General features: G+C 43.9%; 1 protein-coding gene across 1 annotated transcript in view; it reads left to right on the top strand.

Moving 5' to 3' along the window:
- The window catches only part of rab26 (RAB26, member RAS oncogene family), a 395,187-nt gene that overhangs the window by 1,504 nt on the left and 377,211 nt on the right, over positions 1 to 16,472 (top strand). The window contains exon 2 of the mRNA XM_080206134.1: positions 5,005 to 5,115. Within this exon, the coding sequence (XP_080062260.1) occupies positions 5,005 to 5,115 (111 nt within the window). The remainder of the gene's footprint in view (positions 1 to 5,004; positions 5,116 to 16,472) is intronic.

Below are 16,472 nucleotides of genomic sequence, written 5' to 3' on the forward strand. Positions count from 1 at the left end.
TTGTTCCAATTTTTGAACCTTGTTGCAAGCTGCCAGTCCCCACTCATGGCAACTAAAAAAGGATCAGCAGTGTAGGTTATGTAATAACCACTGGATGTGACACCAGACTTCACTTGGGTTAAAGGGTGCCTGGGATTGATTCATCCAAATAATGCTAGTTTTGAGAAGATAAGTTTCTTAGATGAGTATTAGTAATTTGGGAAGAGAGAAGGAGGGCTCATTCAGGTAGGTGTCTGAGGGACAGGCTTGTCCCACAGTCCACCCCGTCTTAATTCGGTGCTCAAATCCTTTCAGGTGCTCTCAATGGAGGCTGTACTGTGTTATGTCTAATCTCAGGCAGTGACACACAAATGTTCATCTAATACTCTCCGAAGGGACAATGTGTTGAAGAAGAGATAAGCAGAATGTCCCAGTTTATGCGAAGCAAATACTTTCTTTTTGCAGTATCTGGCGGTATCCATTACCAGAAGTTGTGCCCACAGTGCCAAGTAAACAGAAAACGTTATCCTGAGTGTTTTTTTTGGAAAGCAAAGCGTATACACACTGTGAAAAGCTGAGTGTGCACTTTTTAAACTGTCGACAGTGTCGTACCTTAGGGGTTAATCTTGGAACTGGCATCTGGGAGGGGAGAGGTGGTTGTGCACTTAAATAATAATATCATAACTGGGAAAGGCTGGGGTGGGAGGTGGGCAATATGGTGGCAGAGTGGTTAGCACTGCTGCCCTACAACATCTGGGACCTGAGTTCAATTCCTAGCTTGTCACTCTGTGTGGGGTCTGCACGTTCTCCCCATATCTCTGTGGGTTTCCTCCCACGTTCTGAAAGACGTGCTGGTTAGGTGCTTTGACCCGAACAGATGCCAGAGCATGACGACTAGGGGATTTTCACAGTAACTTCATTGCAGTGTTAATGTAAGCCTTGCTTGTGACTAATAATTTAACTTTTTAACTTTACGTTGAAGGTGGGATTAAACAGTAACATAGCTGAGCTTGAAACTGGTAGTTGCGTTTGTACCATTCAGTTTAGATAACTAAACTTCCTCTTGAGAAAACTAGCTATTAGTGTCACAAGTAGGCTTGTGTTAACATTACAATGATGTTATTGTGAAAATCCCCTAGTTGCCACACTCCAGCACCTGCTTGGGTCAATGCACCTAACCAGCACGCCTTTCAGAATGTGGGAGGAAACCAGAGCACCCGGAGAAACTCGCGCAGACACAGGGGAGAAGGTGCAGATGCCACACAGACAGTGACCTAAGCTGGGAATCGAACCTGGATCTCCAGCACCGTGAGGCAGTAGTGCTAACCACTGTCACTGTGCTGACCAGGAATCTTGGTTTAATTGCTCTTGATGTAAAAATGAGTTCCTCATGCCATGATGATGCAGTACTGGTGAAATGCTTCAGAGAAACTTTTTTGCTCCCAGTTTATTCATTGGATGTTACACATGTATGTGTTTGTGTCCAGTTTTCTTCATCACTCTGGGTCAGTTTTAACTCTTCAGATGACTCGTGTGATGATAAACATGTCTTCCCATTCATCCTTGTGCTGAAAGGTTTTGAATGAGTAGTTAAGAGTGTCATGGTGTACAGCACAGTGAAACAGTGACATGTAATATTGTGGTGAAGACTTGGAAGAGATCCCAAACTCTGCAGGTTGAGGAGGCGCCCAACTCAAGGAAGGTCCCCCTCAGTAGGGGGAGAAGGGGACTGCAGAACTTCAGGCAATGGGAGAACAGGGCCATCAACCCCAGGCCAATGGGAGAATAGGGAGATCAGGACAGTTGTCCCTTGACCATTGATCTTGGTGTTTCGATGATCAAAGCGTAAGATATAGGAACAGGAGTAGGCCATTCAGCCCCTTGAGCCTGCTATACCATTCAATAGTATCATGCTGATCTGACATTCTTCACATCTGCTTTCCTGCCCTTTTCCCCCTAACCTTGATTCCAAAAATCTATCTGTCTCAGCCTTGAACATACACAAGGGCTGGAATTTTACCAACCTGCCTGCTATGGGAATCAGTGGGTGAGGGGTGGTCAATGGCCTCAGATGGGATTTTATGGTTTTGGGACTAGTGAGGTCATAAAATCCAGCCCAAGGACTCTGCCCCGACAGTTCTGTGACAAGGAATTCCACAGACTCTGAGGGAGTAAGTAACTCCTCATCTCAGTATTAAATTGACACTCCTTTATTCTGAGACAATGCTCTCTGGCCCTAGACTCTCCCATGAGGGGAAATGTCCCCTCAGCATTTACCCTGTCAAGCCCCTTAAGAATTCTACACCTTTCAATGAGATCACCTCTCATAATTCCAATGAGTGGAGTCCCAACCTGTCTCACCTTCCCTCAAAGACAATTCCTCCACACCAGGGATCATCCCAGTGAACCTTCTCAACTGTTTCCAATGAAGCATCTTTCTCTCAATAAGGGAACTAAAACTGCTTACAGTACCCCCGATGTGGTCTCACCAGTGCCTTGTACAGCCATCCCTACTCTTACACTCCAACCCTCTTGAAATAAAGCTCAACATTCCATTAGCCTTCCTGATTATCTGCTGCTACTGAGTTTCATGTACAAGTGTCCCCAAGCCCCTTTGTTGCAGCTTTCTGCAGTTTTTTTCTCCACTTAAATAATACTCTCTTATTCTCCTTACCCATTCTCCCTTCCAAAATGAACAGTTCAAAGTTCATTGTTATGAAGGGGCCAATGGGTGAGTCAGTGCACTCTTTGCTACAGAATGTGCATGATCCCAGGAGCTGCCGGAGTTGAAGCTACTTTGTCTGATTACTATTTTGTAGGCTCCTTCAATCACTGCAGCAGTTTTCAGAAGACTAGTTCCTCCTTTTTCCAAACTTGCAAAAGTCCCCTTTAACTGCCTCATCAATCACCCAAATTCTTTCAATGTGATTTTGTTCCTTAAAGCTTCTCTCTGCCCTGTTTGCCAAGGCAGCCACTCAGTAGTGTGAATGCTAAGGGCCCACTTGGAACATTTTATTCACCAAATGTCCAGATTTCCTATTAGCCAGGGTAGGCAACAGCCCTTTTTTGAAAAGTTTATTCATGATCTGTGGGCAGTGCTGGCAATCTTTGTGCCAATCCCTAATTGCCATTGAGAAGGGCGATGGTGAGTCTTGAGTTGCAGCAGCCTATGTTGTCACGGCGCTGGGAACTAGGCTGTTTGACCATGGTGTGGGGGGCGCAGGCACTGCCATATCTCAGCCTGATCTCCTCCTCCACCCACCAGGCAAACAAAGAAATTCAGGAGTGGGAAATCTGGCACCTTTTTCAGCGTTCATTCTCTGATCTCTCAGTAGCACTTGGCACGCTTACCATCTCAGATACTCGGAGGTTTGTTCTTTACAGCTTAATCACTGCGTAAAATTGGATATTTACATTTCCCACTTGTACTGAGAGAGAATTAGTAATCAATAAGCACAATTTTGCTCTTGTTAATCTAACTATGCAGTCCAAATTTTTTTTATTTTCTCCCCCTCCCCACACTTCCTAAACCACCATATATTTCTGCCCCCCACCCCCACCCCTGCTGAGCTCATGAATTACTCATTGCTGGATTGCTCTGCAGTAGTTAACCAGCATCTAAGGGAAGACATAGGAGATGTGTAGACATAATTCATGATGCTCAGTTGGCAAGCTGGTGCAGATGTGGTGGACCAAGTGGCTGCCTCCTGCGCTGTAACAATTGTGTACTCTGGGGAGACAGCAGGCCAGTGGACTTGGGCTTGGAATATCTTGGCCCAGAGCTGACTGAGTTGACTGATGGGTTGAGTGTCCCTGCTCCTTCTGTGCTACCAGAGAATATTGAGCATTTGACACCACTGTTGAACATGATCTCCCCGTTACCCATTCTCTCAATGCACAGAATTTTCCTGTAAGGCTCTCTGGACAGTAGGCAAGCAGTGGTGGCTTTAATCCTTAGAACCATAGGATCCCCTATAGTGCAGAAGGAGACCATTTGGCCCATGTCTGCACCAACTCTCCATTTTAACTAGGCCCACCCTATCCCTGTATCCCCATGCCATTACCATGGCCAGTCCACTTAGGGCAGCAAGATAGCACAGTGGTTAGCATTAATACCTCAGTGCCAGTCTCCTGGATTCGATTCCCAGTTTGGGACACTGTCCAGAGTCTGCACATTCTCCCCATGTCTGTGGGTTTCTTCCAGGTGCTCTGGTTTCCTATGACAGTCAAAACAATGTGCTGGTTAGGTGCATTGTCCTTGCTCAATTCTCCCTCAGTGTACCTGAACAGGTGCTGGAGTGTGGTGACTAGGGGATTTTTGCAGTAACTTCATTGCAGTGTTAATGTAAGTCTACTTGTGATTCTAATAGAACTAAAAACCTAACCTACACATTTTTGGACACTAAGGGGCAATAGAACATGACTGATCCAGCTTACCTACACACTTTTTTTGGGGTGTGGGAGGAAACTGGAGCACCAAGAGGAAACCCACAAAGAAACGGGGAGAATGTGCAAACTTCAGTCATCCAAGGCTGGAATCGAAATCCAGCCCCTGGGGCTGTGAGGGCAACAGTACTAACCTGGATTGTGCAATGAACTAATCTTGCTTGCTGCACAGCCTGGGATATCTGTCGATGCCAGGCTAAGATTCAGATCATCTTACAAACTGGGTGCCAATATTGTAACTTCTTCCACCCTGTGATGGGGGTCAAATGAAATAGGATGGGGTGGGGTGGGGGAAAGGCTAGAACAAAGCAGTTGGGCCAAGTGGCCTGTTTCCATGCTGTAAAATTGAAGCAATAGGTGGAAGGGGACATTTGGCTTATCTGTGATGCATCATGAAAAGAGTCACAAACAATCTGGTTTGGTTCAGTACTCGGATTAGTCGATGGGTTTCAAGCTGAGAGTTACTGAGGTGAACATCCCACAAAAGTGGGCACAACCTTTAACAAAGCATTAAACGGCTGTCACTGATTTGTGTGGTCCTTGCTTGTCTTACTAACAGCTTTTATTGTTTCACCCTAGGTAATGTTAGTTGGAGACTCCGGAGTGGGGAAAACCTGTTTACTGGTGCGTTTTAAAGATGGAGCTTTCTTAGCGGGAAGCTTTATTTCCACGGTGGGAATTGACTTCAGGGTGAGGTTCTCTTACATTTTTAATATTTCCCTTGCTGGTCGGCGTCGGAATGTGATTGTCTTGAGCAGCGCATTTAATCATCATAACATGAATCACAGCATGGTGCGATGCTGAATGAGGCCATTCAGCCCACCTTGCTGGTGCTGGCTCCTTTGAAAGGGCTCTTTGACTTAGTCCCACAGCCTGGCTATACGTGCACACATCCCAAAGAGTGTTTGTATTTACCTTGCGTTTGTCTTGGGAGTGAGTATTTCTTGTTATTTATTGGTTTGAATGTTTGCCAGCGCACATGGAATCCATTTGGCTAAAGGCATTATTTCACCCACTGCTTTGACAAATACTCCCTGTCATTGAGCGACATGTAAAAATAAATGTGCAGCTTTACATCACTTTTACCAGCTCCACATTAGTAAGAAGCTACTGGATTTTTGCATATACGTCTGTGTGTGCTAGTTTCAGTTGGTATACAACCATGAATGGCCTTGATTCCATCCTTGGCTGGTGCCTAGGTTAGCTGATCTCAGTTGGGCCTGACCATGGGGAAGCTACAGTGGGCTCAGTTCATGGATGAACAAGGACATGATTGATGTCTGTCAGCAGCAGTGGGGGGGATATGTGTACTATTCTCCAGGCCTGGCTGCACTGCCTTCAGCAGAGACACCTAGCCCACCAACATTCAGTCTTCTCTCAAGAATCAGAGAATCCTACAGAGCAGAAGCAGGCCATTTGGCCCATCGGGTCTGCTGCCACCTAGACCCTATCTCCATAACCCCATGCATTTATCCTAGCTAGTCCCTCTGATTTTTAAGCTGAAATTTAGCATGGCCAATCTACTTAACCGGCACATCTTTGGACTAAGGGAGAAACTGGGGTACCCAGAGGAAACCCATGCAGATATAGGAAAAATATGCAAACTCCACACAGTGACCCAAGCCAGGAATCAAAGCCAGGTCCCTGGTGCTGTGAGGCAGCAGTGCAAACTGGTGTGCCACCCACGAGCGGAGTGCATGACTCCTTGAATTGAGGTACTGGAGGGACCCCATTGCCTGTGCGACTAATGCCCAGGCAAGAGCCACCGCCTTCAGAAATTTATTCTTCAGATATAGTCACAGCAGCAAGTGTGCAACTCAACTGATTACAATGATCCTCAATGTAATTATTTCCTACTGAGTGTTATTTCTTTGCATAGAAACTGGCGGTGGTAAATGTGCTGTGAGATGTGCATGCATACAAATGAATCTTTAGGAAACTTGGTGCAATGTATTTTTTTTGCACGATACACAAGAATGATAAATCTCTGCATGGGTGACACTGCAATTGTACAGTGGGTGATTCGATGAGACCTCTTTGGGGTGAAGGAACCTGACACTAGTATAATTCAACAGTTGAACGTTAGCAGCAGTGACTGAACGCATGGAAGGATTATTGCTGCCCAGCTGTGTGGAGTTAAGAATTGGAGTTGTTTATTTTGCTGTGCACTGGTGTACGATAAATTGGAGCCTTTCCCTCTGCATAGCAGAGATGTACAAGCTTCACAGATTGATCAGGGTTTAAAAAAAAAAATCAGGGCTGGGTAATTATCTCAGCACAGGAAGCAGCCACTCAGCCCATTGTCCCCATGCTAGCCCTTTGAAAGAGTTATCCCATTAATCCCACCCCACTACTTCTTTCCCTACAATCTTGCAGTTGTTTTCTTCCCAAGAATCTGTCCAATTCCCTTCCGAAAGCTGCTATTCCATCACCTTTTAGACTGAAGCACAGTGGAAGGTATTTAAAGAAACACTTTAACATGGTACAAAAGCAGTTTATACCCCCTGAGAAGAAAAACTCCTCCATGGGGGGGGGGGGTGGAAAAGACAGCCATGGACAGCTAAACAGAAAAAGGACAGCATTAAACTAAAAGGGCTGATAAAAATGCAAAAATAAACAGCATTTTCTTTAATTTATTTGTGGGAAATGGCCATTGCTGGCTAGGCCAGCATTTATTGCCCTTCCTTAGTTGCTGGCAGGCAGTTGAGAGTCAACCACGTTGCTGTGGATCTGGAGTCACATGTTGGACAGGTAAGGGCAACAGATTTCCTTCCCTAAAGGACATTAGTGAACCAGATAGGTTTTTCTGACAATGGTTTCAGGATCATCAGTAGATTCTTAATTCCAGATTTTTTTTATTGAATTCAAATTCCACCATTTGCAATGGTGCAATTTTGAACCCAGTTCACCAAAACGTTAGGTGACTTTCTGGATTAATGGTTTTTGTGATAATGCCATTAGGCCATCACCACCTCTGCCAAATGGGGAAGATACAAAGACCAGCAAAGGTCCACAAGGTGATTTATAAGAGCTACTAAAAGGGATTTGGAAAGGAGACTTGCAAGGGACATCACAATCAATAAGAACAGTTATAGTTACTGTATGACTTCAATCAGGCCATTGAGGTTGGCCTTTTGGAACATGAATTCCCTTTATTGAGGAGTCCTATTGGATGGGAATATAGGGGGCATGATTAATAAGTTTGCAGATGACACCAAGATTGGTGGCATAGTGGATAGGGAAGAACGTTATCTCCAATTGCAACGGGATCTTGATCAATTGGGCCAGTGGGCTGACGAATGGCAGATGGAGTTTCATTTAGACAAATGCAAGGTGATGCATTTTGGTAGATTGAACCTGGTAGGACTTAATGGTAGGGCATTAGGGAGAGTTACAAAACAGATCTAGGGATACATGTTCATAGCTGCTTGAAAGTGGAGTCACAGGTGGACAGTGGTGAAGAAGGCATTCTGCACACTTGGTTTCATTGGTCAGAACATTGAATACAGGAGTTGGAATGTCTTGTTGAAGTTGTACAAGACCTTGGTAAGGCCACACTTTGAATAGTGTGTACAGTTCTGATCACCCTGTTATAGAAAGGATATTATTAAACCAGAAAGTGCAGAAAATATTTACTAGGATGCTACTGGGACTTGATGGATTGAGTTATAAGGAGAGGCTGAATAGACTGGGACTTTTTTCTTTGGGGCATAGGAGGCTGAGGGGTCTATAAAAATAATGAGGGGTGTAGTCAATATATTTCCCCCAAAGGTAGGGGAGTCTGAAACTAGAGGGCATAGGTTTAAGGTGAGAGGGGAGAGATACAGAAGTATCCAAAGGACAATCTTTTTCTCAAGGGTGGTGAGTGTCTGGAAAAAGCTCCCAGAGGTAGCAATAGAGGTGGGTACAATTGTCTTTTAAAAAGCATTTAGATAGTTAAATGGGTACAATCCATATGGAGGGATGTGGGCAATTGGGACTAGTTTAGAGGCTTTGTTTTAAAAAAAAAAGTGGCATAGATAAGTTGGGCTGAAGGGCCTTTTCCATGCTGTAAACCTCCATGACTGAGCCAATTGATGGGCCAGTGAGGGAATCTTTTCTTTGATTTGGGAGTGTTAGTTCCTCTGGCACTCCCAAAGGTAGATTGCAAATGATAACACTCTGTACTGCTGTTGGAATTGTAAATAAAGGGCTTTTGGTGAAGGGTCATTTGCCTCCAAAGACTTTATTGCAGTTAATTAAAGGGAAAGAGGTCCAGAGCAATGTTGGCCCACTAAAGACTGCAAGTGGGGATATTCTTAATGACTATGGGACAATGACATTATTTACTTTGCCTTGGTATTTACAGCAGAAAAGGGGATTGCTTGTCAGAAGTCAAGGAAATTAGTCTTGGATCTGGGACAGACTCAATACAAGTAAGACATCAATTAATAAGGAAAATAATGAAGCTGAAGTGACAAATCCCCTGATGTTCTCCATCTGAGGGTGATAAAGGCAGTAATGAAGCACATTGTAGATGTGCCCTGACTAAACCTTTGAGTTCTCTAGATTCAGGAGATATCCCCCGGATTGGAAAATTGCTCATGGCTCTGCTTTTTAAGAAGGGCAAAAGAGGATGCCCAGGGAATTACCAGTTAGCCTAACATATGATGGTGAAACTGTTGGAGTCTCTAACCAAGAGTAGAGTAACTGAACACCTTGCAAAGTTTCAGTTAATCGGAGAAAGCCAGCATGGATTCATGACTAAGACTCCTTTTTTGAGAAGATGACAAAGGCGGTGGACAGGGGAAACCTATGGCTGTTGTTTATATGGACTTCTGGAAGGCTTTTGATAAAGTTCCACATAAGAGACTGTTAATGGAGGTAGAAGCCCATGGAATTGAGGGCAAATGACTAATCTGGTGGGGAAATTGGTTATGTGGTAGGCAATAGGAGGTAGGTACTCAAATTGGTGGGATCTGTATTGTCTCAATTCATTTATTAACAGCTTGGATGATGGCATAGAAATTCATACCTACATTTGCTGATGACACAATTGGGTGGTATTGCGGACGGTGTAGAATGACAAAGCAATATTGATTTGGTGAATGGGCAAAACTGCAGGAGATGATCTTAGCAAGTGTGAGATTATTCATTTTGGACTGAAGGTTAGACGGGGTATTTTGTAGATGGTATGAAGTTAAATACAATGGAATTCCAAGAAGACTCGGGGATTTCAGGTGCACAGACCTTTAAAATGTCACAAGTACAAAAAATAATCCAGAGGCTAATGGAATGCTGGCCTTTATATTTAGATTGGAGTACAAGGACTCAGGAATTATGCTGTAGCTATACAAAACCCTGGTTAGACTCCAGTTGGAGTCACTGTGAGCAGATCTTGGCACTACACCTTGAAGGATATATTGGCCTTGGAGGGAACGCAGTATCAGTTTACAAGACAGATACCAAGTATGGGATTTTCTGGTTGCTCTCTCACTCCCAAGATTAAAAATCCCACCTGCAGTCCATGGACCTTTGCATGGTCTGTTTCTTGCCTGCTATGATGCCCATGGCAGGCAGGATGGGAAAATTCTGGCCTGTAGACTTCAGTTGCTTTATAAGAGATTATAAAAATTAGACCCATTGTTTCTATAATTGAGTTCAAGGGTGATCTGATCAAAGTCTTCAAGATACTAACAGGAAAAGACAAGGTAGATAAAAGTAAGCTATTTCCACTAGTTGGAATCCTAAAACTAAGGGACATAGTATAAAAATTAGGGCCAAACCATTCAGGAGAGATGTTAGGAAGCACTTCTACACAAAGGTTGGTAGATGTTTGGAAAACTCTTCCATAAACAGCAGTCAATGCCAGATCAATTCCATCTTTAAATCAGAGATGGATAAATTTTTGTTAAGCAAAGGTATTAAGCGATATGAGCCAAGGCAGGTATATGGAGTTAGGCCACAGATCAGCCATGATCTCATTAAATGACAGAATAGGCTCAATGGGCTGAATGGCTGACTGTTCCTTTGTTCCTAGTTCCTTCCAAATCTTGTCATGTTTAAAAAAAAACATTTTCCCCTCAGGTTCTTTTCACCAATTATCTTCAGTTTGTTTCCTCTGGTTATCAACCCTCCTGTCAGTAGAAACAAATCCTTTTTTATTTATTCAACTGGAGAGGAGAGAATAAGTGTGTTGTAGCCTCTAATGAAACCAAGCAGTTACCAGCTCACCCCATCCCCCCAGCTCCTCCTTAAGGAACTAACCAGCATATGGATTCATGGGTGCCAGACCAACCTCCAGTACCTTGTTCCCAAGTGACCATTCTTTATAGCTGAGATGGGAAGTGTTTGCCTGCTAATCAAGTGTGGTCAGCATCATGGTGGTACCCCATCTCACTCACACTCTATCTCTGTATGTGCATATTGTTCCATACAGAAGTCTGAATCTTTGCCTTACTTTATAATCTAGTTCTGGATGTTTGAGCTTCTCGATTGCTGTAAAGGAGACAAGTTCTGCTGCTTTGTAAAATACCTGTTATTTCTTTGATCCAACTCCCCACACAATTCTCCAGCGAAGAGTATCACCTGTAGCCCCTTTATATATCAGTGACTTCTATTGAGTAATTGACATCAAATTAGGAGTTAATTGGGTGATCTATTAACCCATTCCTGACTCTGAAGTGTTGCTTTAACTGAGTTTCGGCTAACTTGACTATCAATGTGGCCTCAAAACAGGATCTACCGCGGCTATGTTCGCGGCCAGGTGTCCCTGGAGAGGGAGCACGTGGTGTCCGCAGGCACAGTCGAAGCCTTCCGTGCCCATTGGGCACCGCAGGGGCTGAGGTGCCTTATAGACCCCGACAATCACATTTTGATTTGACGTGTCTTAAGTTTCCTTTGTACTCTTTGTTTCTATTTGGGCCATTCCCCCTCCTTTTGGGGAGCTGCCCCCTTTTTCTTTGTCCAAATGTAATTTGAGTTTGTTTACTTGGTTTGTCTGAAAAATACCCTCAAACAGGATCTTCCTGTTCTGCAGTGATAAGTACCATATTGAATGATGTCTGACTCCATCAGTCCAGCTGACTAAATCTGTATTTTTATTCATTATTTATTTCTAAGTCTTCTCAACTTTCACTCCACAAGCAAAATATGTGGCAGTACCTTCTGTCTTTTCTTATCCCCACTGGTGGCATTAACTCTACATTTGTTCTCCTGCCTCACAGCGCCAAGGACCCAGGTTTGATTCCCAACTGGGTCACTGTTTGCAGATTCTGCACATTCTCCCCATGTCTGCGTCGGCTTCCTGTGGGTGCTCTGGTTTCATCCTAGAGTCCAAAAAGACATGCTGGTTAGGTGCATTGGCCATACTAAATTCTCCCTCAGAGTACCTGAACAGGTGCCAGAATGTGGCGACTAGAGGATTTTCAGTTACTTCATTGCAGTGTTAATGTAAGCCTACTTTTGTGACAGAAATAAACTATCAGGCTACCCCTACTTATGGAATAAACTGTGCTGGAATTTTACCACCCCTCCTGCCATGGAAATCAAGGCATGAGAAGGGTGTACGATGGAAAGGTCTGTTGATCTCAGGTGAGACTTTGACTGTGATAAGTGAGGCTGTGAACTGCTCTGTATTTCACTGTTCTTCCCTCATGCTTCCACTGGCAAGTTACCCTAACAATATTTGTCAGAGTTAAGCATCAAATGTCTGTAGCAGTAAACTGGTGTAATGGTAACCAGGGCTATTGAGACTGAGATAGTAATTTTGTGTGTGTGTGTGTGTGTGTGTGTCTTCAGGAACTTCCTCCATAGGATCACCTAGTGGCAGGAACTTGCAATTAGCATGTGACAGCCAGCAGTGCCAAATTGAACATGGAATGTTGACATGGCAGTTTACAATGGGAAACGATATAAGCCAGAATTGTGACAGCTTGTAGCAAGATTTGTGAGAAGGAAGTACAGTACAGAAGCAAAATTTTTACCAATGTGTTGTTTGGCTACATTTTTAGTGGGATTAAGTGAAATCTCATTTGCAGCTTTGGTTAATTGAGCATTCTGGAGTTTAATATAGTGAAGGCTTGAGGTTATTTGGGAAAGGATTCATTTTTTAATAATCCTCTTTTTCCCCCCTCTAAAGATGTGCAGGTTAGTGGATTAACTTTAGTAAATTGCCCTTAGTGCCAAAAGATGTGTGGGTTAGATGGATTGGCTACAGTTACAGGGTGGGTAAGGTGAGGTTGGGGGTGGGCCTGGGTAAATGCTCTCATTGCAGACTTGATGGACTTAATGGCCTCCTTCAGCACTGGAGGGGTTCTATGGGTGCTCAGGTTTCCTCCCACTAGACAAAGATGTGCCATTTAGGTGGATTGGCCATGCTAAATTGCCCCTTATTGTCCCAAAATGTGTTGGTTCAGGGGATTAGTGGGATAAATGCATGGGGTTATGGGGATAGTGGAGAGAGGAGGGATTAAGTGGGATGCCATTGGAGAGTTGCTGCAGACTTGATGGGTCAAATGGCCTTCTGCACTGTCGGGATTCTATGAAGTGATGCTAACTTGAGCCACGCCTGACACTCAAGTGAATTTGAACAATGCAATTTTCTGTTTAGGAACTTGGAGTGCTTTGTATTGACTCTCACCTGCTAAATTATTTATTTTGCTCTTTGCCACTCATTACCTGCTCTTGTTGGTTTTGCTGAGACTGAATTTGGAGTGAGCACATTAGGAATAGTTTGGCATGAATGCACACTTGACTATCGCATTGTAGAGTCCTGCCTTCAGTGTTTTATAATAACCTCCAACAATTCCATCTCCGTCTATTCCTCTTTTGTTTGGACATGCAGAGTTTATACCAACCATGGCTACATCAGCTTCTGAGAAAGCTACTCATTACCATGGATAATCACCCAGGATATAGTGAAATTGTTGCTGCTGATATTAACTTGCAATCAGTCCAGAATACCTCCTGAGGCTCTGAATGGGTTAATGGCTTGGCTGGATTGATGAAGGATGGAATTGTAGCCTCCTCCAGTGCAGAAGGAGGCCATTCGTCCCATCTAGTCTGCACAAACCACAATTCCACCCAGGTCCTATCCCTACAATCCCATGCATTTACCCTAGCTGGTGCCCCTGACACTGGTGGTCAACTTACCACAGCCAATGCACCTAACCCACGCATCTTTGGACTGTGGAGGAAACCCATACAGACACAGAACATACAAACTCTGCAGTGACTCAAGCCAGGAATTGAACCTGGTTCCCTGGTACTGTTTGGGCAGCATGGTGGTTAGCACCACTGCCTATCATCACAGTTGGATTGGTGGGTGGTAGACCAATAATAGGTTTTTGGTAAGTGGATCAAAGGTTATGGGAAAAGGTGGGAGAATGGGGTTGAGAAACTTATCAGCTGTGACCAAATGGCAGAGCAGATTCAATGGGCCAAATGGCCTAATTCTGCTCCTATATCTTATGATCTTGATTTTTTTCTTTTTAAGTTGGCACTCAAATTCACCCCACAGGCAACTCTTTTGTTTCGTTTCAAACTCTCACCAAGTTCCCAGTAACTTGTCCCTTACCCAAGGTGGAGAATTAACTGAATAAATTTGTATTCAGGAGTTTCACTTTTTAAGAATGGTGTCTCTTTCACCAGATTGAAATCTCATTTTCCCATTGTACTTTTTATTGGGCCGTGTGTTTAGTACCTTCACTCACTCCGTAAACTCGACTTCATTCAAATATCTGCTGCCCAGATATTTCCCCGCACCCCTTCCCCTTGCCTCCTCCAGAGAAGGCACAGTGATTTGCACTACTGCCTCAGTGCCAGGGACCTGGGTTCAATTCCTGACTTGGGTCACTATCTGTGCAGACTCTGCACTTTCTCCCCATGTCTGCATGGATTTCCTCTGGGTGCTCTGCTTTCCTCCCACAGTCCGAAAGGCGTGCTGGTTAAATGCACTGGCCGTGCTAAATTCTTCCTCAGTGTACCCAAACAGGTGCCAGAGTGCAGTGATTAGGGGATTTTCAGTAATTTCATTGCAATGTTAATATAAGCCTACTTGTGACACTAATAAATGAACTTTTAAAATTTCCTTTAGAACCTGACTTCTTTGACCAAGCTTTGATCAGTTGTCCCTGATGTCTCCATATGTGGCTGGGAGTCAAATTATATTTGATAACGCTTCCGTGAAAAGCCTGGAAATGTTTAGTTACGTTAAAGGTACTATTCAACTGCAAATTTTCTCTCTTAAAACGTGAGAGGTTAGGAGCAGAAGTAAGCCATTTGGCCCATTGGATCTGCTGCACCATTCAATGAGATGATGGCTGATCTGATGTGATAATCCTCAACTCCATTTTCCCACCTTATCCCTGTAACTCTTCCTTCCCTTATCGATTTAAAAAAAAATCTGTCCAACTCAGCCTTGAACAGACTTAATGACCCAACCTCTACAACCCTCTGCGGTAAAGAATTCCACAGATTCACTTTCCTCCTGAGAAGAAATTCCTCCTCGTCTGTCTTAAATGGGCGACCTCTTAGCTGAGCTTGTCATTTTGATCGCAGATTCTCTAAGAGAAAACAACTTCTCAGCATCTACCCTGTCCAGCTCTGAATAAGAGAGCTGGAATTCTACTGCCCCACCTGCCATGGGAATCGGAGTGGGTGAGGGACAGACCATGGAAAAGTCTATTGACCTTGGGCAGATTTTACTGCTTTGGGACAAGCAAGGCCGTAAAACCACAAGCCCACTGTCCCAATAAGGTCACCTCTCATTCTTCTAAACTCCAGTGCCCCACCTCATAAAACAATCCTTCCATACCCATTTAAGGCTGTTAATTGTCTCGTCACAAGTGAGTGTCTGGTATGCTTGTATTTGTCACCAACAGTGACTTTTTCACACTACTTTCTGTGCTCTGTCAGCCAAAGTAGATGGACCTGTTTATAGAACGTAAAATATTATCCCTGCACTGTCAGACATGCAGAAATATTACACTGCATATTCTGCAACATTGCACTCCAGAACAGATGTGCCACCTGATTATGCAATCCAGTTGAACATTGTGGCTTGCATGAATAATAAACACAGTATTCTCATTGAATAGTTGGTGAGTGCTTGGAAAATGGTTCACAAGAATTATAATCCCTCCGCCTGACCTTAACAATACCAATAATTGCGAGCTGCAGAGCAAGAATGCAATGTCAAACTCCAGTGAGGCTCTATTATAAACTTGAGTAAAGATTTCTTAGATATTGCAACCATTGTTCCTCACACAATGCAAATGGTCCCTTACTACTTCAGCTCCTTCAAGCCCATCACTGGTGGGATAAGATATTGTTCGCTTTCAGTCCAGTTCACCCATCTCTCCTGTAATTCAAACAAGGGTGGCCACCCTTTACAGTTCATGGTTCTACGTTCATCTCAAGTCTTCATCTCTAGTTTTGCTGAAATCGAAAGTAGCTCCAATTTGGAAAGCTGCCTCAGGAAGCTTCCTACCCTCTTTTGGGCCAAGCTATTTCTCCCTGTTTCAGCAGCTCTCCAATTTCATTAAAGCTCAAGACCACCCAAGGTTTTGGTACTAACTCTATACTGGAGATGTTTCCTTAGTCATAAAGTCATAGGGCTTTACTGCACCAAAAGTGGCCCTTCAGCCCATGTTGGCACTGGCCATCAAGCACCTATTGTGATAACCCCAGGACTCGTATGGGGAGATCAGTGATTCCCCCATGCAACTCCAAGTACCAGCTCTCTGGCAATATACCAGGTTCAACTGGTATACTGAGTCCTTTTATAAAGTAGGCCCCTAAGTGGGTCCATTATTTTATTGTCCAGGTTGGGACCTGTTTGCATTCATCACAAGCTTGTAGTTTAGCATTATTTTGTACAACAAAGCACTGTTCCTTTACAGTTGATTTCTGGAGTTATTACACCCATCTACTCTACTCTAATCCCATTTTCCAGCACTTGGTCCATAACCCTGGTGTTACAAATGCTAAATGTTGAGGGTTCCTGCCTCTACCACCCATTCAGGCAGTGCATTCTAGATCCCACCACCCTCTGGGTGAAAAAGGCT

Source organism: Carcharhinus amblyrhynchos, chromosome 18 (genome assembly GCF_965287045.1).
Source record: "Carcharhinus amblyrhynchos chromosome 18, sCarAmb.v2.hapA, whole genome shotgun sequence".
NCBI lineage: Eukaryota > Metazoa > Chordata > Chondrichthyes > Carcharhiniformes > Carcharhinidae > Carcharhinus > Carcharhinus amblyrhynchos.